General features: G+C 57.5%; 1 protein-coding gene across 1 annotated transcript in view; it reads left to right on the top strand.

Moving 5' to 3' along the window:
• Window positions 1–209: 209 nt before the first annotated feature.
• The window catches only part of Stab1 (stabilin 1), a 29,168-nt gene continuing 5,870 nt past the window's right edge, over window positions 210–23,507 (top strand). The window contains exons 1-49 of the mRNA XM_040747844.1: window positions 210–400; window positions 5,036–5,172; window positions 5,466–5,581; window positions 5,805–5,890; window positions 5,964–6,033; window positions 6,347–6,442; window positions 6,719–6,829; window positions 7,031–7,227; window positions 7,447–7,577; window positions 7,742–7,869; window positions 8,096–8,193; window positions 8,464–8,598; window positions 8,730–8,870; window positions 9,027–9,089; window positions 9,301–9,414; window positions 9,506–9,559; window positions 9,745–9,825; window positions 10,054–10,212; window positions 10,682–10,744; window positions 10,972–11,067; window positions 11,431–11,517; window positions 12,826–12,937; window positions 13,749–13,935; window positions 14,026–14,119; window positions 14,327–14,485; window positions 15,349–15,444; window positions 16,015–16,110; window positions 16,461–16,508; window positions 16,630–16,760; window positions 16,945–17,056; window positions 17,417–17,494; window positions 17,572–17,670; window positions 17,798–17,896; window positions 18,034–18,165; window positions 18,379–18,507; window positions 19,377–19,433; window positions 19,746–19,829; window positions 20,329–20,524; window positions 20,630–20,725; window positions 20,818–20,863; window positions 20,944–21,020; window positions 21,130–21,255; window positions 21,403–21,476; window positions 21,584–21,658; window positions 21,844–21,966; window positions 22,302–22,349; window positions 22,515–22,592; window positions 22,698–22,844; window positions 23,328–23,468. Of these exons, the coding sequence (XP_040603778.1) occupies window positions 320–400; window positions 5,036–5,172; window positions 5,466–5,581; window positions 5,805–5,890; window positions 5,964–6,033; window positions 6,347–6,442; window positions 6,719–6,829; window positions 7,031–7,227; window positions 7,447–7,577; window positions 7,742–7,869; window positions 8,096–8,193; window positions 8,464–8,598; window positions 8,730–8,870; window positions 9,027–9,089; window positions 9,301–9,414; window positions 9,506–9,559; window positions 9,745–9,825; window positions 10,054–10,212; window positions 10,682–10,744; window positions 10,972–11,067; window positions 11,431–11,517; window positions 12,826–12,937; window positions 13,749–13,935; window positions 14,026–14,119; window positions 14,327–14,485; window positions 15,349–15,444; window positions 16,015–16,110; window positions 16,461–16,508; window positions 16,630–16,760; window positions 16,945–17,056; window positions 17,417–17,494; window positions 17,572–17,670; window positions 17,798–17,896; window positions 18,034–18,165; window positions 18,379–18,507; window positions 19,377–19,433; window positions 19,746–19,829; window positions 20,329–20,524; window positions 20,630–20,725; window positions 20,818–20,863; window positions 20,944–21,020; window positions 21,130–21,255; window positions 21,403–21,476; window positions 21,584–21,658; window positions 21,844–21,966; window positions 22,302–22,349; window positions 22,515–22,592; window positions 22,698–22,844; window positions 23,328–23,468 (5,184 nt within the window). The 5' untranslated portion in view covers window positions 210–319. The remainder of the gene's footprint in view (window positions 401–5,035; window positions 5,173–5,465; window positions 5,582–5,804; window positions 5,891–5,963; window positions 6,034–6,346; window positions 6,443–6,718; window positions 6,830–7,030; window positions 7,228–7,446; window positions 7,578–7,741; window positions 7,870–8,095; window positions 8,194–8,463; window positions 8,599–8,729; window positions 8,871–9,026; window positions 9,090–9,300; window positions 9,415–9,505; window positions 9,560–9,744; window positions 9,826–10,053; window positions 10,213–10,681; window positions 10,745–10,971; window positions 11,068–11,430; window positions 11,518–12,825; window positions 12,938–13,748; window positions 13,936–14,025; window positions 14,120–14,326; window positions 14,486–15,348; window positions 15,445–16,014; window positions 16,111–16,460; window positions 16,509–16,629; window positions 16,761–16,944; window positions 17,057–17,416; window positions 17,495–17,571; window positions 17,671–17,797; window positions 17,897–18,033; window positions 18,166–18,378; window positions 18,508–19,376; window positions 19,434–19,745; window positions 19,830–20,328; window positions 20,525–20,629; window positions 20,726–20,817; window positions 20,864–20,943; window positions 21,021–21,129; window positions 21,256–21,402; window positions 21,477–21,583; window positions 21,659–21,843; window positions 21,967–22,301; window positions 22,350–22,514; window positions 22,593–22,697; window positions 22,845–23,327; window positions 23,469–23,507) is intronic.

Genomic DNA, 23,507 nt, shown 5'->3' with positions numbered 1-23,507 from the left:
CTGATGGTGGGTGGCTTTGCCCTCCAGACTACGATGCCAGGGGACGGCATCCCAGGCCAGGAAGGCCTGAGCTGGGCCCAGGTTGTCCATGCGGGGGTCAGTGGCCAGCGTCTTCCCTTCCGCCTGCAGGCTGCTGATACGCAGGAGGAAATCCTGGTGGGTTCCTGTGGGGGGTGAGCTGACGATAGCTTTAAAGAGCCTGCTCACCCACCCTGTCCTGCCTGCTTCCTCATGCCTGCCTCTCGGAGCTCACTCACTGCCTGCCACTGCAACCTCTGTCTCCATACGATTTCCCTCTTGGACAGCGCAGCTGCCAGCCATGGCAGAGCCCCGGATCCTTCTTTTGCTCTGCGCCCTGGTCTTCTGCCTGGCGGGCTCCGGTTTCATCAGAGGGCAGAAGGTGAGCCTCGGGGGGACAGGGAGGGACCGTGCAAAGCTGGTGTCTGGACGGGTCAGTGAAGGATATCAAATCGGATGGTACTTGTCTGACGTTCATGAGAGCCCAGGAACCCAGGCTTCTTGTCCCACCTCCCTAGGCTGAAGCCTGTGGCTGTTCTACCTGAAGTTCAAGGCTCCAGCAGCTTGAGCTCCTCTGACTATGTCTTGGCTCGCTGGTTTGTGTACTGTGTGTGAGCAGCCATCCTGGGTTCCCCCAGCCTGTGAGAGAGCAGGGACAAAGCCAGCCCCATCCTCCTGGGCTCCCCTCCCAAACTGAGGCCGTCCTCTATGCCTATGCCGTCCTTACCTGGGGGGGTTTTTAGATACGATCACTCCCCATCCTCTGGGAACTATAAATAAATGGAGAGACTCGTTCAGAACCTGGCCATGTGTGTGCCTGTGGCCAGCACTGAGCCTGTCTTAAGTCTTGGACCTGCCCCCTAGCCAGCCCTGGGCATGGCCCTTTCAAGGGTCCTTCCGACCTCTGGCCAGCTTGTTCTGTTCTCTTACTGGGAATCCAAGGCCCACACAGGACGGCAACAAGCTGTTCCCTGCTGGAGCCACAGTCTAGACCACAGCCTGTGATTACAGCTCAGGCTCACGACTCCCCGTGATTCCCCATGCGTATGCACTGGACGATTGTAGCACAGCCCCTGAGGACAAGAGTGCCAGGCTGCCTGTCCCTGAGTCTCCCCCCCTCCCCCAGCCCATAGTAAAGGGGCTGCTGCCTGGGTTTGGGGGAGAACTCCACACCCTGAGAATGGAGACTGAGTTTTGAAACTGTGGCTGGGGAAGAGAGCTTCCCTTGGGAGACCAAGTTGGACTGCTTCTTGAGCAGCTCCAGAAGTTCCGAGGTAGGGAGGAGATCTGCCACAGGTAGCCACAACGGGGCTTTGTCTTTATATTCCCTATGGTCCCAGGGGGAGGCAGGGAGGCAGGGGGCTGATTTCAGGACCAGGTCAGGGCTGGGTGTGGCAGGTGGAACACTGGGGTGGGCTTGATGGTGGAAAAACCAGCAGCTCTTGGGTCGTGTGGAGTTGGAAATCGCCTTGCCACCTGTGTTCTGGGCTGTGAGGACAGAGGTCAGTAAGGACAGCTCCTCAGCTTGGAGGGTTTTTGGGTTTTGTTTTCGTGTCAGAGGCCTGGTGTAGATCTGAATATTTGTAAGTCTGTAATTCTGGGTATGGGGTCCAGCCAGCCTGTTTCAAAGGAGAATTTCTGAGGTCCTTGTGGGTAGCAATGCTGTCCTTGCTTCCCTCTCAGGAATGGGGAAAGGGCATCCCTGAGTCACACAGCCAACAAAGGTGGCAGCAGGACTTGGCACAGCAGTCTTGGGCAGTGGAGGCGCCAAGGGCTCTCTGAGGGTGGGTCTTAGCATGTTCCCACCTGGAAGCCTTCTGCCCAGTGACTACTTGGTGTTGAGCATATGCCTGGGATCCACAGCCAAGGCACAAAGGCCAAGCCCCCAGTTCTGTCAGATAAGGGGAGGCAGTTCCAGGGCCCTTCCTGCTTTGGGGGTTTAGCTTCCAGACGGTCAACCTAGAGACTCCCCGGGACCTTGGAGGAATTTCTTTTACCTCGCTACTGGCCTTAATAATTCATGTCTTGCCGGGCGTTGGTGGCGCACGCCTTTAATCCCAGCACTCGGGAGGCAGAGGCAGGCGGATCTCTGTGAGTTGGAGACCAGCCTGGTCTACAAGAGCGAGTTCCAGGACAGCCTCCAAAGCCACAGAGAAACCCTGTCTCAAAACAAAAACAAAAACAGCAACAACAACAACAACAAAAAATACTTCATGCCTCCTCGGCTTTCCCTGCATAGGAAGCAGACTCAACCCTGAACCTTGAGCGCTTTATCAGGTCCCAAGGTGCCCCCAGAAAGCAGACCCCTGATTCAGCTGCAGTCCAGGCTCATCCCACCAGCAGGATCACCAGCAGGAATGTGGGCTCCATCTGGCGTCAATGGTGGGCAGAAACGGTTTGCGTGCCTGTCTAGGGCGTGGTCCCTGGAGAGGCGCTGACTTGGCAGTTGGCTTATCCATCCATCGCCACTTCACACGGGCTCCCGGAGCTCCAGCTTCCTCCCGGCCCTCCCTCCCTCCCTCCCTCCCTCTCCCGCTGAGTGACAGCTTTCAACTCACCCTGAGCATTACCCAAGCCTGGCCAAACATCCTGGGGTCCCCACCGCAGTGGTGACTGTACTTTCCACCCCTGCCTGCCTCAGCAAGTTGTTTCAGGGGAGGCCACTGTAGCCAGCAGCGCAGCCCTGAACCCGAGTCTGAGTCAGATGTGCCCTGGTTCTGCAGAGACAGAGCTTTGGAATGGGGAATCTCCAAACGTAAACGTCAGGACCCAAACCGGCAGATCTGAGGTTGTGCTGAGTAACTTCCCTCTTGGTAGACCGCGGAGTGTGAGCAGAAAACACCAAATCACAGCAGCGGGGAGAGAAGCTGGGGCTTCGTGCTCCCCCACCACCCCCCGCCGCCCCCCCGGAAGTGTTTTCTCCTTTTCCCTGGTTTTGGGAAGCCACTCATCTGTAACTAATTTTAGGGGAGGGGTGTTCTTGGCGTACCCCCCCTTTGGAGTACTGCGTGGTCAGCATTTTCAAGAACCCGTGGCTTCTCTAAGCCCTTTGTCTTCCCCATCAGAGTGCACCTCTTCTCAGCCCCATTACTAACTACTAGAAGCTCAGTCCACCTTCCAGGGGGCAGCACTATGGCTTCTTTCTGACCCTAAGGTGGTCCCCAGGGGAGGACTGCTCAGGGCTGTCTCAGGCCACTGCCTGGAACTACAGGATGTAGGCGGTGGTGGGCAGGACCTCTTCAGGCCCTCCACCCCCACCAGCATGCTAATCTGTTTCCCCAGCCTCCCTCAAAGTGATGCTCTCAGCCCCCATCCTGGGACTCGCAAGTGTGGTGGCTCACACTTGTGACAGGCGGGGGTAGGAGAGGTGGCCAGAGGTTCAAAGCCAGCCCGGGGGTCGGCACGAGACATGCCGTAGAAACATATATGAAAGCTCTTTTAAAAAAAAGAAATAAAATAAATTTACTGGGCAGTGGTGGCTCACGCCTCTAATCCCTGCACTCGGAGTGACAGAGGCAGGAGGATCTCTGTGAGTTCTAGTCCAGCCTGGTCTACTGAGTGAGTTGTGGGACAGCCAGAGCTACACAGAGAAACCCTATCTCAAAATAAAAACAAACAAACAAACCAAAAGCAACAAATAAACAGATAAATAAGTACCTAAAGACAACAACAAACAATTTATTAGCTGAGTCCTGAGGCCACACACAGTTCTGCCTTACCCAAGCTTAGACTGCTGTTGCCAGCCTGGCCTCTGGCCACTCTCCCTCCTTCTTTCAGACTACCCTGAATGTCACCACACGGGGTCATTTGCTCTTTCCCAATCCCAGCCTTGATTCTGCTGCCCCCCTCAGTCAGAGCACTGACCCTGGCCAACTCTCTTACAAACCTCAGGTCCAGGTCTAGGGAGTAGTTTGCTGTCGACTTGACACAACCTAGGCTCACCTGGGAAGGGGGTCTTTTTTTTTTTTTTTTTTTTGGTTTTTCGAGACAGGGTTTCTCTGTGGCTTTGGAGGCTGTCCTGGAACTAGCTCTTGTAGACCAGGCTGGCCTCGAACTCACAAAAATCCGCCTGCCTCTGCCTCCCGAGTGCTGGGATTAAAGGCATGCGCCACCAACGCCCAGCTGGGAAGGGGGTCTTAATGAAGGAGTGTCTAGACCAGGTCGGCCTGTGTGTGTGTGTGTGTGTGTGTGTGTGTGTGTGTTTGTGGAAGGTGGCGTTGATTATCAGCCGATGTGGGAAGACCCGGCCCACTGCGGGTGGCGCCATTCCCTACACAGGGGTTTCTGAGCACTGAGAAGTACGCTTCCCTCTGCTTATAAGATTGTAGATACGGGTCCTGCTGCCTTGACTCCCCTGCAATGACAGACTATAACCTGGAATTGTGAGCTAAAATGCTCCTTAAGTATTCTACCAGGGGGGTCTGTTTGTGTTAATATTTGTTTATTTATTTTGGGGTTTTTTTTTTTTGAGACAGGGTTTCTCTGTGTAGCTTTGGTTGACCGGGAACTCACTCTGTAGACCATGCTGGCCTCAAACTCACAGATATCCGCCTGCCTCTGCCTCCTGAATGCTGGTGCTAAAGGCGTGTGCCACAACACCCCAGCTGAAATCACTGTGCTTACAAACAGCTGGGGCTTGTTGTGTGTTTATTTGGGGCCAAAAACAAAAACAAAAAAAAACAAAAAACAAAAAAACGACAAGAAGCTCCATGCAAAGAATCTGGGCTCCAGCCCTGCTTTCCACCCTATGCTAGGTCGGAGAAGAAGGGCCGCCTGGACTTCAATCTCCTGGCCTTAGATGGTGATTCTCCTGTAGGAAGACAAAGTCTTGAAGGCTTTTGGCGGTGGGCATGGGGACAGGATGTGGCATCAGCAACTGCTCACAGGGGGGGCCTCTCAGGACCTTCCGGGGCCTTGCCCCTTCCCGCTGAACAGGAGGGGAAACCGTGGCCTTGCTGCAGACAGCGCAGAGGCCGCAGGGCTGGGCCCCTCACTGTGAATTCTGCCCGTGGCCCAGGTGCGGTCTAAACGCTGCGACGTAAAGACCAAGTTTGTCACCCACTCACCCTGCACGGCATGCGCGGCCATCAAGAAGCGGTCATGTCCCTTAGGCTGGTTTCGGAGTTACCCAGAGAAGATACTCAGGGACTGTCGGTATGGGCCCGCCCGCTTCTTCCTTCCCACTTTCAGGAGGGTGGCAGGGGGACCCGGAGGAACCTCACGGACCTCCAGGTGGGAGCAAACAAAATCCCGGGGTGGAGGGTGGTGGTGGGGGTGTTTACTGGGCACCTACTGTGTGCTGGGCCCTGTGCTCGGCCCTGGGATACGCGGAAGAGAAGGAAGAGAGAGGTGGGTGGGATACACCTCCTGGAATTCGGCGTGAGGAGGGTGGGAGTGAGGGCCACAGGTGCCCACGCCTCACCACCTGCCCCCGCCCTCTCTCCTAGCTATGAGGTGCAGCTGAGGGACTCTGTGGTGTCCTTCGGTGGCTGTAGCCAGGAGTGTTGGAAGGATATGGTGCAGAAGGCTTGCTGCCCCGGCTACTGGGGTTCCCAGTGCTACGGTACGGAGGAAGAGAAAGCCGCCGGCTCTGCTCCAACCCCAATGCGCCCCAGTCCCAGCTCCCCCGTCTGAGGGACACCTAAGCGGCTCTCAACCTTGTGACTGCTCATCGAGAGCCACCAGGGCATGGGTCTCTAGCCCTGGCTACCCTGGAGGGGGGGGAGGACGGAGCCAAGGCAAGGGGAGCACTCTGGGAGGAGAGCTGAGTCCTTGGGTGTCCACAGAGTGCCCTGGAGGTGCCGAGACACCGTGTAATGGCCGCGGGACCTGCCTGGATGGCATAGCTGGAAATGGAACCTGTGTGTGTCAGGTAAGTAAGGGTCGGGGTCCGGGCGAGGCGGGCGCATGTTGGGGGGCGCTCCACCGACTGAGTGCGCTCACAGGGGAACTTCAGCGGCTCAGCCTGCCAGGAGTGCCGTGACCCCCGCAGATTTGGGCCCGACTGCCAATCAGGTAAGCTTGCCGGTTCAGTCCCCTCTACCTGTGACCCCTCCTACCTGCTCAGCCTCCTGGAATGTTGGCCCTGCTTCCTTCTGCCCTGAGGCTCAGAGGCCTCCTCCAAGAAGCCCTCCACGATGATGCCCCACCTCTTTTCATCTGGGTCTCTCTGGCCTTCCCCCTTCTGCTGCGTTCGCGCGCGCGCGCGCACGGGGCAGCTCTGGGCTCCCCCAGGTTGTTACCCCCTACATTCTAAGTGCACAGAGGACGGGAAGGCGCTGTCCTGTGGGCACCCCGGTGAGAGGCGGCGCCTGCGTGTCTCCCTCAGTGTGCAGCTGTGTGCACGGCTTGTGCAGCCATGGGCCCGAAGGGGATGGGAGCTGCCTGTGTTTTGCTGGGTACACTGGCCCCCGCTGTGACCAAGGTGAGCAGTGCTGCCTAGGACAGCAGGTTCTTTGTGGCCAGAGCAGGGGAGGGAGGACAACTGGGTGACAGATAAGCGTCTGGGTTGAATGAAGCAGGACCTCCTCGGCCTGCAGCCTGTTAGGGGACTGGGAGTGTCATTCCAGACTTCAACGTCTGGAGGCTCAGAGAGGTGAGAGGCAGCTGCTTGGAGTCACGCACAGCAGGCAGAACAAGCGGCTTCGTGCTCCTCCCCAACCTGAGGTTGGGCTGTCGCTGTGATTTTTCTCTCGCTCAGAGCTTCCAGTCTGCCAGGCCCTGAAATGCCCCCAGAATTCCCAGTGCTCTGCAGAGGACCCTGCCTGCAAGTGCCTGCCCGGATACACTCAGCAGGACAATGCTTGTCTTGGTAAGCCTGTGGCCTGGAGGCAGGGGACTCCAACTTGGAGAGCACAGTGGGGGCGGGGGGGGGGGCACTGCAGTCTGGCCACTTGCACAGAGAGGAAGCTGTTCCTAAGAGGCAGAGGGCCTATGGCCACTCTGGTGGAAACGATGACGGGGAGAGAGGGCTCCTGGCACTCCCTCACTCGGGCTCTCTCTGTCCTGGCAGCTCGTGACCCCTGTAAGCCGTCTCCTTGCTCCCCACTGGCCCGATGTTCAGCGAATCCCAAGCTGCAGGCTCAGTGCGACTGCCCAGAAAGTTACCACGGCGATGGGAAAGTGTGTCTGCCCCAAGACCCGTGCATCACCAACTTTGGGGACTGCCCCAGCAACTCCACCATCTGTCTGTACAAGGGTCCAGGCAAGGTGAGCTAGGACACCCGCTTCCCAAGCCGCTCACCCGCTCCAGCTGCGGAACGCAGAGCAAGTCACCCCAGATGGCCCACCTGCACCATGCGGGGACAGTGCCCACCCCGGTCTTTGAGGATGGGTGGCTGGGCTGCGCGAGGGAACCATATGCCAGTAGTCTTCCTGAGTTCTCACTGGTGGATGTGCCGTCCCTCCCTGGCCCTGCCGTTTGCCCAGGCTGGCTGTGCGTGCCAGCCGGGTCTGGTCAGCATCAACAACAACCCTTCTGAGGGATGCTACGCCCTTTGCAAACCACATTCCTGTGACAAATCAGCTACCTGTCAGGTGACCCCCGATGGAAAGACCAGGTGGGCACAGGGGCCAAGGGGAATGGACACGGAGCAGGGAGGGCGGGGTGGGCAGTGTACTGTGCTGTGTTCCCTCTGCTCGGGTCCCGGCAGGGAGGGCTTGGGGGGAGGGTCAGGGGGATGGCCCACCCTGGAACTCTGACCGGTTTTCTCTGGATCTCCAGCTGTGTGTGCAAGGATGGGGAGGTGGGGGATGGTCGTGCCTGCTACGGACACCTGCTCCACGAGATTCAGAGGGCCAATCAGATGGGCCTGGTGTTCCTGAAGCTAAGAGCGGCCATCTCCATGCTGGGTGTGTGCCCCCTCGACTTCCCCCTACCTCCCCCCCCCCCCGCAAGACCCACAGAGCTGGGAGGGAGGCGGGGAGGGGCTAGCCCCAGAATGGACTCTTTGTTTCTTTGTCCAAGAAACTGGGTGAGGGCCGGGACGGAGGTGGGAATTGGTTCCAACACTCGTGTCCTCTTCCCGTGCTCCACATCCAGACCCATGACATTACCTCTCTCCTCCCCCGCTAACAGAGAAGGGCTGCCAGGAGATCCTTACCACGTCGGGCCCATTTACTGTGCTGGTGCCATCTGTCTTCCCCGCCTCCTCTGTGCCCTCCAGTACCATGAATGTGAGCCCTTTCCCCCTTGAGAGCAGGCCAAGGTCTCCCCATATGTAATGTTCTTCCCTTTGAGACAGTCTCATTCAAACTCTGAAAACAGAGGCCTGCAGGATGTCTTGTCCGTTCTGTGACACAGGCGGGGGGGGGGGGGGAGGGTTGCAGAGGGGGAGGGTTGCAGAGGGGGAAGGGGAGGGTTGCAGAAGGGAGAGGGGGAGGGTTGCAGAGGGTCAGGCTGTCTGGGTTAACCCCACTCCCTCTCCCCCCCCCCCGCATCTGCAGACGACCCTTGCTCAGCAGCTGTGCAGACAGCACATCGTCGCGGGGGAGCACATCCTGGAGGATGTGGGGACCTTGAGTACGCGCAAGTGGTGGACGCTTGCTGGCCAGGAGATCACCATCACCTCCAGCCGCTTGGTATGGCAGGGACCTCCAGGGAACTGGCAAGGTGGATGGCACAGTTGGGGCAAATGTGTGCCAGCAGCGGGAAGGAGCTGCAGGACGGAGGGCTGGCATATGGGACGCAGTCCTGTGGTCTGTCCCGTCAGAGATACACCTATAAGTATGAGGACCAGCCCCAACAGACATTCACCATCCAAAAGGCCAACTACATAGCAGCCAACGGAGTGTTCCATACAATCACTGCCCTACGGAGGCAGCTTCCACCTCCACTCCCGGGGGACCCCGAGGTGAGCCAGCAAGCTCTTCTCTACCTGGGCAGTAGGGGGCAGATTCCTTGGTGTTTAAAGTCCAAGCAAGAGGTCGCTCCGGCTTGTGGAAGCTGGGCTCCCCCTCCTGGGGCGGAAGCAGCCTCATCTCCTGTCCTGTGGTCCTTACACCCGCAGAAAACTATCAGCCAGACCCTCGCTTCCACAGAGGCCTTCACGCGGTTTGAGACTATCCTGGAGGTGAGCTTGGGTTAGGCAGTTCTACCTAGCTGGGCTCCCAGACCGGCTCTCTGCCCCAGAATCTGCCCATCTGTCACAATCCCGGGACTTTATGGGGGCGTGGACCAATGCGTCGCTCCTGCCTCCCACTTAAGCAGTGGGAGCACCCTGCTGGCTGGCAGTGTCAGGAGCCAGGCAGGGCTCTGAGGCAAGGCTCTGTCTACCCTTTCAGAACTGTGGGCTGCCGTCCATCTTGGATGGGCCTGGGCCCTTTACAGTCTTTGCTCCGAGCAACGAAGCTGTGGACAGCCTCCGAGATGGCCGTCTGATTTACCTTTTTACATCAGTAAGCTCTGTGGGGAGATGGGGCTGTGGGCTGGGGTTGCCAGAGCTCCCCCAGCCCCCACCAGCCTCCAGCAATCAACTCTTCCCCTCAGGGCCTTTCCAAGCTTCAGGAGCTGGTACGACACCACATCTATAACCGTGGCCAGGTGAGAGGGACTCCTCCTTCATGGAGTTCCCTGTTCCAGGGACTACTGCAGGGTTTTGATCTTTCTGGGGATCCCAGGGCCCTCATCGTCCCTTCTCCATTTTCTGAGGACTCAAAGAGTCACTGTGTATCACCTGGACAAGGTGTGACCAGTGCCTAGCCTAAAACCACTGTGTCCTGCCCCAGCTGACAGTCGAGAAGCTCATCTCTAAGGGACGTGTCCTCACCATGGCCAACCAGGTCCTGGCTGTGAATATCTCTGAGGAGGTGAGACCTGCGGGCAGTTGGGCACCTGGGTCAGGGCAGGAGCTGCCGGCCCCTTTTCCATGCCTGCCGGTGTGCTCCAAATACCACGGGCAGGACACTGGTCAAGACCCCAGCTGGGCTAGGAAAATGGGCACAGGCCCCACAAGTGTGAGGTAAAGCCACAGCAGACAGACAGAGACAGCAGCAAGGGCCAGCTGGGGACGGCTCGTGGTGGGGTCTATGCTGCAGGGACGTATCCTGCTGGGGCCTGAGGGCGTCCCTGTGCGGAGAGTGGACGTGCCGGCTGCCAACGGTGTGATCCACATGCTGGAGGGCATCCTGCTGCCCCCCACCATCCTGCCCGTCCTACCCAAGCACTGCGATGAAGAACAGCACCAGATTGTGCCGGTGAGGCCCCTGCCCTGAACCCCGACTTCAGTTGGCACCCAGACCGCCCCCCCCCTACTACCACACCTCGCATGTGGGCAGGAGGGAAAAACACTATTGTGTTACTCTCACGGAATGTTTGAGACTGGGCCATTCAGAGGGAAAGGCTTACTTTTGGCGTGTAGTTCTGAAAGCACGGTTGCAGTGGCCATTCGGTTCTTGCTGAGGGAGGGCCTTGTGGCCCCGGGGGCAGTTGGACATGCGTGTCCTTGGCTCGTTCCATCGGAACCTGCGTGGTGATAACTAAACCCATCCCTGCTTGAAGGGGGCCCTGGCAGTCCATCTACCTCCACAGGCCCCTCTTCACAAACCTTCCCCGGCCTCGCCACAGTTGGCTCTTTCTCCCACCTCAGATCTTTGCCGAATGTCTCTGACCTTCTTCCCCCCCCCCCCCTCTCTCTCTCTCTCTGCTTTGCTCTGCTCTTCTCAGGGTTCTTGCGTGGACTGCCAAGCCTTGAATGCCAGCATGTGTCCCCCAAACAGTGTGAAAATGGTGAGCGCTCTAACCTGGCCCTCACAGGGATCCCTTTGCGCCAGTATCGCAACCGCAACCATACCCAGGTTGCAGTGGCGGGGAGTAGGGGCAGGGAGACTGGACCGTACCTAGAGGCTCAACAGCATGCCCTAGCCCACAAAGAGGGGGTGTATTGGGCCAGGGCTGCCCGACAAGGACTAGCCCAGCAACCGCTCTGCTGACTGGCCTCGTATGGCGGGCCCTAGGATATCTTCCCCAAGGAGTGTGTTTACATTCACGACCCAGCTGGACTCAACGTGCTGAAGAAGGGTTGTGCCCACTCCTGCAACCAGACCATCACAGTGAGCCCGGGGAAGTCCTGTACCCCCTGGGGATCCGACCACTTCCTCTTTGTCTGGGGTCCCCAAGTCGGGCCGAGGGGCTCCCCTTCCCAGGCATCCTTTTTGTTTTCAGTTGGTTTGGAAGGGATTTTGCTTTGTTGTTTGTTTTTGTGCCGGTGCTAGGAGTAGAACCCAAAGCCTGGAATGCTTGGCAGGCACGTTGTGGCTGAACAACACCCAGCCCTGTCCCACGTCCTAGTGGTTAAAGAGGAGCCGCTGGGGAGTCCATACCTATCTCTGTGCTCTAGAGAGGAGACCAGGAAGCTGAAGCATCTGTGTGAGAGGTCGCATGGCCTGGATGTTCACGCGTGCTGTCTCTTGCAGAAACGCGGCTGCTGCAAAGGATTTTTTGGGCCTGACTGCACACAGTGTCCTGGGGGCTTCTCCAACCCCTGCTATGGCAAAGGCAACGTGAGTCCCCACCCTGCTAGCTGTAACAAAGGTGGATATCTTCCCTGGCTGGTAGCGTCAGAACCAGGCCTGCCTGTCTCTTGTCTTAGCTTGCCCACTCTAAGTAACTGATGTTGGACCAAACTGTTTCATTAGAGATTATTGCTTCCAGGTCTAGAGAGATGGCTCAGTGGTTAAGAACTGTTCTCGAAAAGGACCTGAGTTTGGTCACCCACACCTGTGTCAGGCAGCTCACAACCACCTGTAACTCCAGCTCCAGGGGGTCCAGTGCTTCCGGCCTCCATGGGTCTCTGCATTCAGGTGCACACACACACACACACACTCACACACACACATACATGCGCGCACTCACACACATGTGTGCACACACTCACGCACACACACTCACATATACACACTCAGGTGCTCACACTCACACTCACACATGTGTGCGCACACTCCTCACACACATGCGTGCACACACTCACACACTCGCGTGCACACTCACACACACTCACGCACACACACTCACATACACACACACTCAGGTGCACACACTCACACTCACACATGTGTGCGCACACTCCTCACACACATGTGTGCACACACTCACACACTCGCGTGCACACTCACACACTCACGCACACACTCACATATACACACTCACGCACACACACTCACACATACACACACTCAGGTGTGCACACACTCACACTCACACATGCACGCGCACACTCACAAACATACACAGACATACACACACTCACACACATACACACGCACACACACGTATATGCTCGCACACACACTCATGCACACACACATGCCCACACACATACACACATGCACTCACACACACACACACAAATTATCTTCTGAGATAGTGCCTCTCTATATAGTCCTGGCAGTTCTGGAACTATCTCTGTAGACCAGGCTGGCCTGAAACACATAGAAGCTGCCTCTGCCTCCAGAGTGCTGGGATTAAAGGCATGTGTCACCATGTGTGCCAGTTCCTAGCCTTTTTTTTTAAAGAAGTAATTATTTTGATAGTTTTTACATTTATTTTCCAATAAAAGATGACCTGCCAGCATTCTTTAGTACTCTGCTTTTGATACGCTGGGATGTCAGAGCCACCTGAGTGCCTACACAGAGCTCAGGAGTTAACGTCTGGGTCACACATAAAACCTCCAGGACCATGTGCCTTTCGGGAGCTGTCTGGCAGCCTAAGTGATTTTTGGAGGTCTCGGGGGAATAGGAGGTCAGAGCCCACCGGGGAAGGGAGGCTCAGGGAGAAGGGGATGTGGTGACCATGCCCATTGTGCCTTCCAGTGCAACGATGGGGTCCAGGGCAACGGGGCCTGCCTCTGCTTTCCAGACTACAAGGGTATTGCCTGCCATATCTGCTCCAACCCAAACAAGCACGGCGAGCAGTGCCAAGAGGGTGAGTGTTCCTGGCCCAGGCCGCCTCCCAGAGAGAGAGAGAAGCTCTTACTTCTAGGTGCTGGGCGTTGGTGGCGCATGCCTTTAATCCCAGCACTCGGGAGGCAGAGGCAGGCGGGTCTCTGTGGGTTTGAGGCCAGCCTGGTCTACAGAGCGAGTTCCAGGACAGCCTCCAAAGCCACAGATAAAACAAGCAAAATAAAGGTGGCTAAACAAAAAAAGAAAAGGTGACTAGGGGCCCCCAGAAGGGACAGGGCCCTAAGAGGAATGGTGGCAACATGGAGTGGTGCCAGTTGGAGAACAGGAATGGACGTTGTCTTTTTTCACCAGAAGAAAACTGTGCTTTAACGGGAGCAGGATTTAAGCAAGACACATTGGAGACTTTCTGATAGTGGGATTAGAGAGACAGAGTAGCTGCAATGTTGTGACTGAAAATTCAAAGCTGAACACGGTGGCGCACGCCTTCAATCCCAGCACTCGGGAGGCAGAGGCAGGCGGATCTCTGTGAGTTCGAGGCCGGCCTGGTCTACAGAGCGAGTTCCAGGACAGCCAGAGATACACATAGAAACCCTGTCTTGAAAAAAACAAAACAAAACAAAAACAAAAAGACCTCCCTCATAGCTTGCTCATCTGTTCTTTCAGTTTGAACGATCTGTGACTTAGGGACCTTGATATGGAGTCAAACAACACAAAGTCAAGTCCATTGTAGCCGCTCCACTCCCAGACCCCATACTTTGCAAAACTGGTCTTGGCTCCTAGCACGCTTTTTTTTTCCCTGACCAATTTCTCTGCTCCCATTTCTTCCCCCATAGACTGTGGCTGCGTCCATGGTCTGTGCGACAACCGTCCCGGCAGTGGGGGAGTGTGCCAGAGCGGCACGTGTGCCCCCGGCTTCCAAGGCCGCTTCTGCAATGAGACCCTGGGGAACTGCAGACGCGGAGGGGTGGCCCAGCTCTGCCACCAGCACGCTCGCTGCGTTAGTCAGGAGGGTGAGGCCAGGTGAGGAGGACTCTGGTGTCCTTGGTGTCCTGTCCGTAATTACATGTCGGGTTTGCTCATTCTCCAGCCTCCTCTCCTCCCTGCCCCCAGGTGTGTCTGCCTTGATGGGTTTGAAGGCGATGGCTTCTCCTGCACACACAGAAATCCCTGCTCACACCCGGACCGTGGTGGCTGTTCAGAGAATGTTAGTTCCTCCCTCCCTCCCTCCCTCCCTCCCTCCCTCCCTCCCTCCCTCCCTCCCTCTCTCTCTCTCTCTCTCTCTCTCTCTCTCTCTCTCCTCCCCTCCCCGTATAACCTTTCTCTGATGTTCTCACCCAGATGCAGAATGGGGCTCCTTGGTCTCCACCCATGGGTGTACCCTTGAGTGACTTATTCGAGTTGATCCACACAGGCTGAATGTGTCCCCGGAGACCTGGGCGCCCACCGCTGCGTTTGCCACAAGGGCTGGAGTGGGGATGGCCGCGTCTGCGTGGCCGTTGATGAGTGCGGGCTGGACACTCGAGGTGGCTGCCACGCGGATGCTCTCTGCAGCTACGTGGGCCCTGGACAGGTGAGGAGCAGAGGGATAGCGGCGGGTGGGGGGGGCTTGCCTCCACCCACTCTAACTTCATGAGCATTCGCTCCAAGCTCAGAGTCTGGACCCACAGATGCGGATGAAGTATTGCACCCTGGTATCGGTCACTCATGTGCTCCCTGGGTCCCCATGGGTAGCCAATCACCTGTTATAGGGCAGGCTGTCTCTTAGACTGGGGGAGTGTGGTACTAAGCCAGGTAGGTGAAGACCCTGCCTCCAGAGGCCCCGGCTCTGTAGATTGGAACTTCACAGTCTAGTCTCAAACATTCATTGTGGGGTCTGAACGCATTTTGAGCCTCATGAACCCACATATTGACAAGTGTTTAAGAATAAGCCGGGCAGTGGTGGCGCACGCCTTTAACCCCAGCACTCGGGAGGCAGAGGCAGGCGGATCTCTGTGAGTTCGAGGCCAGCTTGGTATGCACAGTGAGTTCCGTAACAGTCAGAGCTACATCATAGACCCTGCTTCAAAACAATATCTAAGGCGGGACTGGAGAGATGGCTCTGTGGTTGAGAACACTTGACTGGGTAACAGGGAGGGAAGTGGGATTCCAGTGCCCTTCCTGGGGTTGGCCTTGGCCACAGACACTGACCTCAAGCCAATGGCCTTGATAGGGTTCTGAGTGCGGGGTGTGCTGGGTCTCCCACGGAAGCTTCCAGCCAGTACCGTCTCTTGGTGGGCCTGACCCTGACAGCTGGTTTCTCCTCGGGGCTTCAGAGTGCAGATCTCCAAGGGCAAGAGAGTAAGAGCTCTCGTCTGGGGTCTGGACAGACCTCCTGGGGGAGCAGAGGAAGAGACGGACCTTGGCGAGATGAAACTCTTTCCCTTGCCTCCCCAGAGTCGATGCACGTGTAAGCTGGGCTTCGCTGGAGATGGTTACCAGTGCAGCCCCATTGACCCCTGTCGGGTAGGCAATGGTGGCTGCCATGGCCTGGTAAGAGGTACAAGGTCTTCAAGCCCCTGGGGATTGCAGCTGGGCATGTCTGTCCTTCATACTCGTCTCCTCCTGAATTCCCTGTCACCACCCCTCCACCCCGCGGCAGGAGAGAGGCCACCAGCCCTCCAAGAGCCGCCCAGCCCGCCACACCCCATCCCTTGTTCCTGCCAAGCTCCTTGCTGTCCCTTGACTTTCCATAAGCCTTCCTACCCTGCAGTGTCTCTGCCTTTCCCAGACACTCCTCGGGCCTTGCCCCCTCCTGCCTTCAAAAAGCTCAGGCTCCTGCAGTCCAGGGGTTGCCTTTGTCACTCCATAGCACTGGCCCCCCAGTCGCCAGTTAGGACTGATGGAATAATTCCCATATGCTGCGCTCTGTGGTGATGGGGAGAAGGCCTGCTGAACAGGCTTTGTGAACACAGACGGGCTAGCCGGAGATAAGGACGTGGTGGCTGCACAGGCAGGGGGAAGGGGACACAGAAGGAGGGCAAGATGGGGACAGCTAGTATCCAGCTTGTCGTCCGGACGGCAAATGGAGGGCCCTCACTGTCTCTTCCTTACCCCTACCAGGCTACCTGCCAGGCAGTTGGGGGAGGTCAGCGGGTTTGCACGTGTCCCCCTCATTTCGGCGGTGACGGCTTCACTTGCTATGGAGATGTCTTGCAGGTAAGTGGTGCACAGATTTGTTCTTCCTGTGTCTGATTTGTCCTCCCATGTACCTGTGGGGAGGGGATGCTTGGGGACTTGAATTTGTCCTTAGGTCTGTGACCTTAGTTGTGTTTTTGTTTTTGTTTTCTTCTTCTTCTTCTTCTTCTTCTTCTTCTTCTTCTTCTTCTTCTTCTTCTTCTTCTTCTTCTTCTTCTTCTTCTTCTTCTTCTTCTTCTTCTTCTTCTTCTTCCTCCTCCTCCTCCTCCTCCTCCTTCCCCATCCCCTTCCCCTTCTCCTTCTCTTCTCCTCCTCCTCCCTCCCCTTCCCCTTCCCCTCCTCCTCCTCCTCCTTCTCCTTCTGCCCCTTAGGAACTAGAGGCAAATGCCCACTTCTCTGCCTTCACCCAGTGGTTCAAGGTACGGACAGGGCAGTTTGCTAGGCATTGGGCTCACGTCTACAAGGCCTTCCTGGATAGAGGAATGCTGCCTAGCACTCCCAAGAGTCACCTTCATCTCCCTGTCCCCACTCACCGCACAGAATTCAAGTGTCACTCTTCCTGCTGACAGCAGAGTCACAGCCCTGGTGCCTTCTGAATCTGCCATCCGCAGGCTGCACCTTGAGGACCAGGCCTTCTGGCTACAGCCAAAGATGCTGCCAGAACTGGTCAGGTGGGACAGCTGGGAAGGGCTTGGGTCACGGAGGGGATTCTGGCTGGGACCTTGGACCCTTCCCGGCAGGGTTGGAGTACCTGGTCCTTTGCTTACCACGTACCCACACAAGTGGGGAGAGCCCAGGCTTCAGGTTCTTTGTAGGTCACACTGGGTTCCAATGCCCCCCAACTGTTCCCCTCAGGGCCCATTTTCTCCAGGGTGCCTTCTCAGAAGAAGAGTTGGCCCGGCTAAGCGGACAGCAAGTAGCCACACTGAGCCCCACAACCCACTGGCAGATACACAACATCAGTGGGGTAAGAGCTGGACTCTGGGTGTGGTAGGAGCCGGAGCGGCCCCCACAGAGGCAGCCCCCTCCCTCAAGACCAGGGCTCCCAGGAAAAAAAAGCTTGGGGTTCCTTTGGCTCTTCCCAGGGCTGATTCAGAGGCTACACACAGGACACAAAGTTGTCTCCTTAGATGCTGTGTGTGTGTGTGTGTGTGTGTGTGTGTGTGTGTGTGTGTGTACCAGCACACGTAACTCTGCCCCTCTCCTGTGGATACTAGTGAGGGTCTATGCACCCAGCTGGCAAAGCCTGAGGCCGCGAAGCAGGTGGGGGTGTCTCACGCCATGTATCGGTGCCCAACATGAACCAGCTCTGTCTGCTCCCTTCCAGAAAGTCTGGGTGCAGAACGCCAGTGTGGATGTACCCGACCTCCTTGCTACCAATGGCATCCTACACATCATTAGCCAGGTATGGCAGGAAAAGGGAGTTCGGGGAACTTCCTAAGCCAGCAGTGCGGGACTGACAGCCTTCCTGCTCTATGCCAGGTCTTGCTGCCTCCGAGAGGTAATGTGCAGACTGCGCCGGGCTTGCTTCAGCAATTAGATAGAGTGCCCGCCTTCCGCCTCTTCCTGGAGCAGCTAAAGGTAAGGAGGTTTATTCAAGGGGAGTGAGTCTTCCGGGAGCCTGCCCAGGGACTGGCTGGCTCCCCGAATCACCACTAAGGACTGCCCACACTCATCCTTCTACCTTGCTCCCTGTCTCTATCCCTAGCACCACAAACTGGTGGCCCAAATTGAGGCTGCCAAAGCCTACACCATCTTTGTGCCCACAAATCACTCTCTGGAGACCCAGGGCAACAGCAGTATCCTGGTAAGACCTCGGGGACAGGCAGGATGAGCCTCCTTATGCCAAGACACAGGGATGTGGTGGTGGTGGTGGGGGATGGCGGCGTGATACCCAGGGCCCTCGAGAGTCCTAGAAAACCCGAAGTGATTCCTCCCTGGCAGGACATAGACACAGTGCGACATCACGTGATCCTCGGGGAGGCCCTCTCTGTGGAGGCCCTTCGGAAAGGGGGACATCGGAACTCCCTTCTGGGTGCTGCACACTGGCTGGTCTTCTACAACCACAGTGGCCAGGTGTGAAGGACAGGGCTTAGAAGACCCTTCCCGGGGACTCTGGTCTTAGGATTTGCCTCGGAAGCTTCCCCACCCCCGAGCCTCTGCTCCAGGAAGACTCCCTCCCCACCAAGTCCCGGAGTGTGTTCAGTGTGTTCTTGTCTCGCTGCCTGTAAGAGTGAGGGTGGTGGTGGTGGTAGGTGGGTAGATTCAACCTGCTCTCCTCCTTGCCAGCCTGAGGTGAACCACATGCCACTGGAGGGGCCCTTTCTGGAGGCTCCTGGCTGCTCCCTCTTTGGCCTGTCGGGGATCTTGACGGTGGGCTCCAGCCGCTGCCTGCACAGCCACGCAGAAGCTCTTCGGGTAAGACGCTGGGGCCAGTACTCCTGGAATCCAGTTGTAGGGAGGGGAGAGTGATGAGCAAAGGGAGCCCCTTAGAAACAGCTGACCTGACCCAAGTGAGAGCACACGGACCCCAGTCATAAAGCTGGGGAACCAGCATTGGACCCAACCAAGCCCTCTATGTGGGTGCCAGTTAGGAGGCCTGGGCGGTCTATGGGGCCTTTGGCAGTGGAACCAGGATTTATCCCTAGTGCATAAATGGGCTTTGGGGAGCCCATTCCCTATAGAGGGATACTCTTTGCAAGCCCAGATACACAGAGGAGGGCCTAGGCCCTCCCCCAAATGATGTGACAGACTTTGATGATCCCCCATGGAAGGACTCACCCTCCCTGGGTAGCGGATGGGGGGGTTAGTGGGGGACATGGGAGGATGGGAAGGAAAGGGAACTGGGATTGATATGTAAAGTAACATTGTTTCTAAATTAAATAAATAAATGTAGAAAAAAAAGAAGCTGGGGCCAGATCAACAGCTGTGGGTACTGGCGAGAAGGCTCAGCACTTAAGAGCACTGGCTGCTTGCTCTTCCGAGGTCCTGGGTTCAATTCCCAGCAACCACATGGTGGCTCACAACCATCCATAATGAGATCTGGTGCCCTCTTCTGGCCTGCAGAGCAGTCGTACGTGAAATGTTACTGCAACTGGGCGTGGTGACACATGCCTTTAATCCCAGAACTCTAGAGGCTGACGCAGACAAATCTCTTGTTGAGCTGGAGGCCCGTCAGGGCTGCAGAGTGAACAAAACAAAACCCAAGAGCAGAAGCCTAGGTAGCCGGAGGGAGCACTTGGCCAGTCTCGTACTGAACCAACTGATGCCTTGCCCTTCTCCTCCAGGAGAAATGCATAAACTGCACCCGGAAATTCCGCTGCACTCAAGGCTTCCAGCTGCAGGTGACGCTGGGCTCAGCACAGCTCTGTCCTTACCCCGATGTCCCCGCTAAACCCCCAGGTCCAGCCCTGCTGGGAACTAGCCTGGTATGGGCAGCTGCAACTCCCGGTTAAGGCTGAACCGCAGCCCCCGGTCTGCTCAGAGGAGTTTGCATTGTCGTCCTGGGCCTGGCCCACCGGTCTTGGCCCCTCCCTCTCCCTTTTCTACCCTCCCCATGCCTGTCAGTCTCAATCGCTCCCACACTTGCAGCACAGTTGGCCTGTCTCCTTGCCCCAAGCCACCAGATGACCCTTCCTCTGCGTCTCCAATTCTAGGACACACCTAGGAAGAGCTGTGTCTACAGATCTGGATTCTCTTTCTCCCGGGGCTGTTCCTACACATGTGCAAAGAAGATCCAGGTTTGCTCTGAGATGTCCTCTACCAAGGCTTTGCCCCCGGGGGAGGAGGAGAGCAGAGTAGGCCCCCGGGGAAGAGCTTAGTCTGAATTTCAAGGGCAGAGGTACCGAGCTTCCAGCAAAGACAGCAAAGCCAGGGCCTTAGGAATATCCCAAGTTAGAGGGCTGCTGTTGGTCCTGTGTCTAATCCCTGGGGAAGAGATACAATGTCGCATCCCAGAGCAGGCACCATCAGCCAAAACCCAGTGGCAGTACTGAGGCTTCCTTGTTTTTCTGTGCAATCCGTGCAGTCCAGGCGTAGCTCTCCCTTGCTTGAGCCTGCCCCCTCCAGGAAGGCAGCCCCCACCCCCCACCCCCTCACCCCCCCGCCCCGAGGACCTGGTCTACCCTCCCTGGGTCTATGCTTCCAAGCTGCTCTCTTTCTGTGGTCCTGGCTAGTGACATCCATCCTGGCCTACACTGGACCTCTCTCCTTCCCTTTCCCGTTCCCCTGCCCCTACAGGTGCCCGACTGCTGCCCAGGCTTCTTTGGCACACTGTGTGAGCCATGCCCAGGGGGTGTCGGTGGAGTGTGCTCGGGCCATGGGCAGTGCCAAGACAGGTTCCTGGGCAATGGTGAGTGCCGCTGCCAAGAGGGCTTCCACGGGACAGCCTGTGAGATGTGTGAGCTGGGCCGCTATGGACCTGCCTGTTCCGGAGGTGAGGTCTGCACAGAGCAGGGTGGGTAGCCCTTGGGAATCAGACTAGGTACGACACCATAGAGAGCAGGGAAGTAACTCATGTCCTTGGTGGTCCCACTCCCAGTGTGCGACTGTGACCACGGCCTGTGCCAGGAGGGGCTGCGAGGGAATGGAAGCTGTGTCTGTAACGTGGGTTGGCAGGGTCTCCGCTGTGACCAAAGTAAGTAGGTCCCAGGGGGCTGGGGGGCCAAGTGACGATAGGGGAACAATTTTGGTCTGTCTGAATGACCAGAAACTTCTATCTGCTCCCAGAAATCATCAACCCTCAGTGTCCTAAGGAGTGTGATCCCAATGCCAAGTGAGTGAACCCAACCTACGGTGGGATGACTGTGGGCAGGACCGGGCAGACCCAGGCTAAGTGGCTGCCGTCCCTCCCAGCTGCATACAGGACGCCACTGGAGTCCCTGCCTGTGTCTGCGCTGCGGGATATTCAGGCAACGGTAGTTACTGCTCAGGTGAGCCCTATGGACGCCCAGGGCCCCACTCTGGAATGCTTGGGGGTGGCCGGCCCATCCTCTCTGTAACCTTCATCTCCTACCTGCTTCTCACAACTTCTGTCCCTAGAGGTGGACCCGTGCGCTTCCGGCCGCGGTGGCTGCTCACCCTATGCCAACTGCACCAAGGTGGCCCCTGGGCAACGGACGTGTACTTGCCGGGATGGCTACACAGGAGATGGGGAGCTGTGCCAGGGTGAGGTGCCCCAAGATAGTCACGTGTGAGGGTTGGGCCACCGTAGTGTACCGAGTCAGACCAAGGAGGTGAAGGGTATGCGGTGACTTGGGAGGCGAATGGAGAGGGGGTCATGGGGCCAGTCTTCATCTCTGTCTCTTCCCCTAGAAATAAACAGCTGTCTTGTCCACAATGGGGGCTGCCATGTTCACGCCGAATGCATCCCCACAGGCCCCCAGCAGGTCAGTTGACAGGCTTGACACTGGGGCCTCCCTTCAGACCACACCTGGGGTGGTAGCCTTCCCACCCTGGGCTCCTTGCGGCCACAGTGATCGGGGGTTTGGAACAGGTCTCCTGCAGCTGCCGTGAGGGCTACAGCGGCGATGGCATCCAGTCTTGCAAGCTTCTGGACCCCTGCTCCCAGGTTAGACCCTCACACCCTGGCATACTTGTCAAATGGAAGGGACCCAGCCAAGAAACAGCTGTCGAGTCTGGCTCAACAGTAGCAAAAATAAAACCCTGAGGGTTGAGCGGGGCTTGGAGGCATCTTCCCTAGAGGTCTCCCAGAGGTGGTGGGACACCCACAGCCTTCCCCTCTCCTACTCTCAGAACAACGGAGGCTGCAGCCCTTATGCTGTGTGCAAAAGCACGGGGGACGGCCAGAGGACATGCACCTGTGACCCGAGTCATGCGGTGGGAGACGGTATCACCTGTCGTGGACGAATTGGACTGGTAATGATGATGCCCGGGTCTGACCCAGATCTGGTCGTGGCTATGCCCCCCACGCACCTGAACTGCGATCTTGGCTAAGACCCCAGATTCAAATCTGATCCTTGACCACGACCCCGTGGGACCCTAAAGCCCATCCCCTGATTTTTCCTGGGCTAAACCTCATCTGCGTACCTGGAAATAATCCTGGCCCCCGGCTCAGAGCCTCCCTGGCTTCCCTTCCCTCATCTCTGCCTTGGCCAGACCTTGGGCTGCAGGGTTAGGACAGGCACCAGCCCCTGACTTGGGGGGGGCACCCAAAATCTGAGCTGATCCTTGCACTCCGCCCCCGCCCCCAGGAGCTCCTACGGGACAAACGCGCCTCATTCTTCAGTCTCAACCTCTTGGTGAGTAGCCGGCTCTGGACCTCTGCGTTCTCATGCGGTTGAGGGGGTTGGCTGGCCTAGACTCCCAGAGTTTCAGTCCCCCCCCCCAGAAGATCCTTTAGAAGCCCCAGGCTGGTCCCAGGTCGTCCTACCCCCCCCCGCTCAAGCTGTGTCCCGCCTCCCCAGGAGTACAAGGAGCTCAAGGGTGAAGGACCCTTCACCATCTTCGTGCCTGGTGCCGATTTGATGAGCAACATGTCACAGGTGCGCAGCCCCGGGGAGACGTCCAGAGAGAGGTGAGGATTCTGGTAACGGCGCGGGCAGTGGCGGCAATCACCAGCTGCCGCTGTCTTCGTGACTTTATGCTAGGACGAGCTGGCTAGGATTCGCGCCCACCGCCAGCTAGTGTTTCGCTACCACGTGGTTGGCTGCCGGCAGTTGGGGAGCCAGGAACTGCTGGACCAGGGATACGTCACTGCGCTGTCTGGGCACACGCTGCGCTTCAGTGAGAAGGAGGCGAGTTCTCACACCGTTGGTCCTCCTCAGCCCCCGCCCAGGCCCCCTTCAAACCCATCCCTGTGCCCGGCCCCCTCTCCTCTCTAATACACAGAATGACGGTGAGAGGGGTCTGGCCCAGAGGGCACCCACACTCTGGGCCCTACCCATTAGCACTGGCCTGTACCAAGCTGGGCCTCCCAAGTCAAGCTGATAGTCAGCGCCACGCTCCCGCAATGCCAGGCCTAGTGTGGTACCTTGCGCAGGCTTCTCACAGTGGGACAGAAACCCTACCCACCCCACGTCTTGATTCTGCCCTTGAGCAACTTTATCTTCTACCTCAGCCCCAAAACTGGGACCGTCTACCAAAAAAAAAAAACCTCTCCCTACCTCAAGCCCTGCCCTGGCCCAGGCACACCCCATAGCTTCAAGCACCCTGCTGATGAACTCCATGCACCCTCAGCTTGGTCCCAACGCAACCATGCTGCTCCCTCCCTCCCACAGGGCAGCGTTTACGTCAACGACTTTGCTCGGGTGGTAAGCAGCGACCACGAGGCCGTGAACGGTGTCTTGCACTTCATTGACCTTGTTCTGCTGCCACCAGACGTGTTGCACGGGGAAGTGGATACCACCCCAAGCCCTCGGGTACGGCTGGGCAAGAGCCTGGGACTGGGCGGCAGGCTG

The sequence above is a fragment of the Mesocricetus auratus genome, unplaced genomic scaffold (genome assembly GCF_017639785.1).
Source record: "Mesocricetus auratus isolate SY011 unplaced genomic scaffold, BCM_Maur_2.0 Super-Scaffold_100006, whole genome shotgun sequence".
Classification (NCBI taxonomy): domain Eukaryota; kingdom Metazoa; phylum Chordata; class Mammalia; order Rodentia; family Cricetidae; genus Mesocricetus; species Mesocricetus auratus.
Note: the sequence above shows the minus strand (reverse complement) of the source record. Positions and strands in the feature narration are given on the sequence as shown.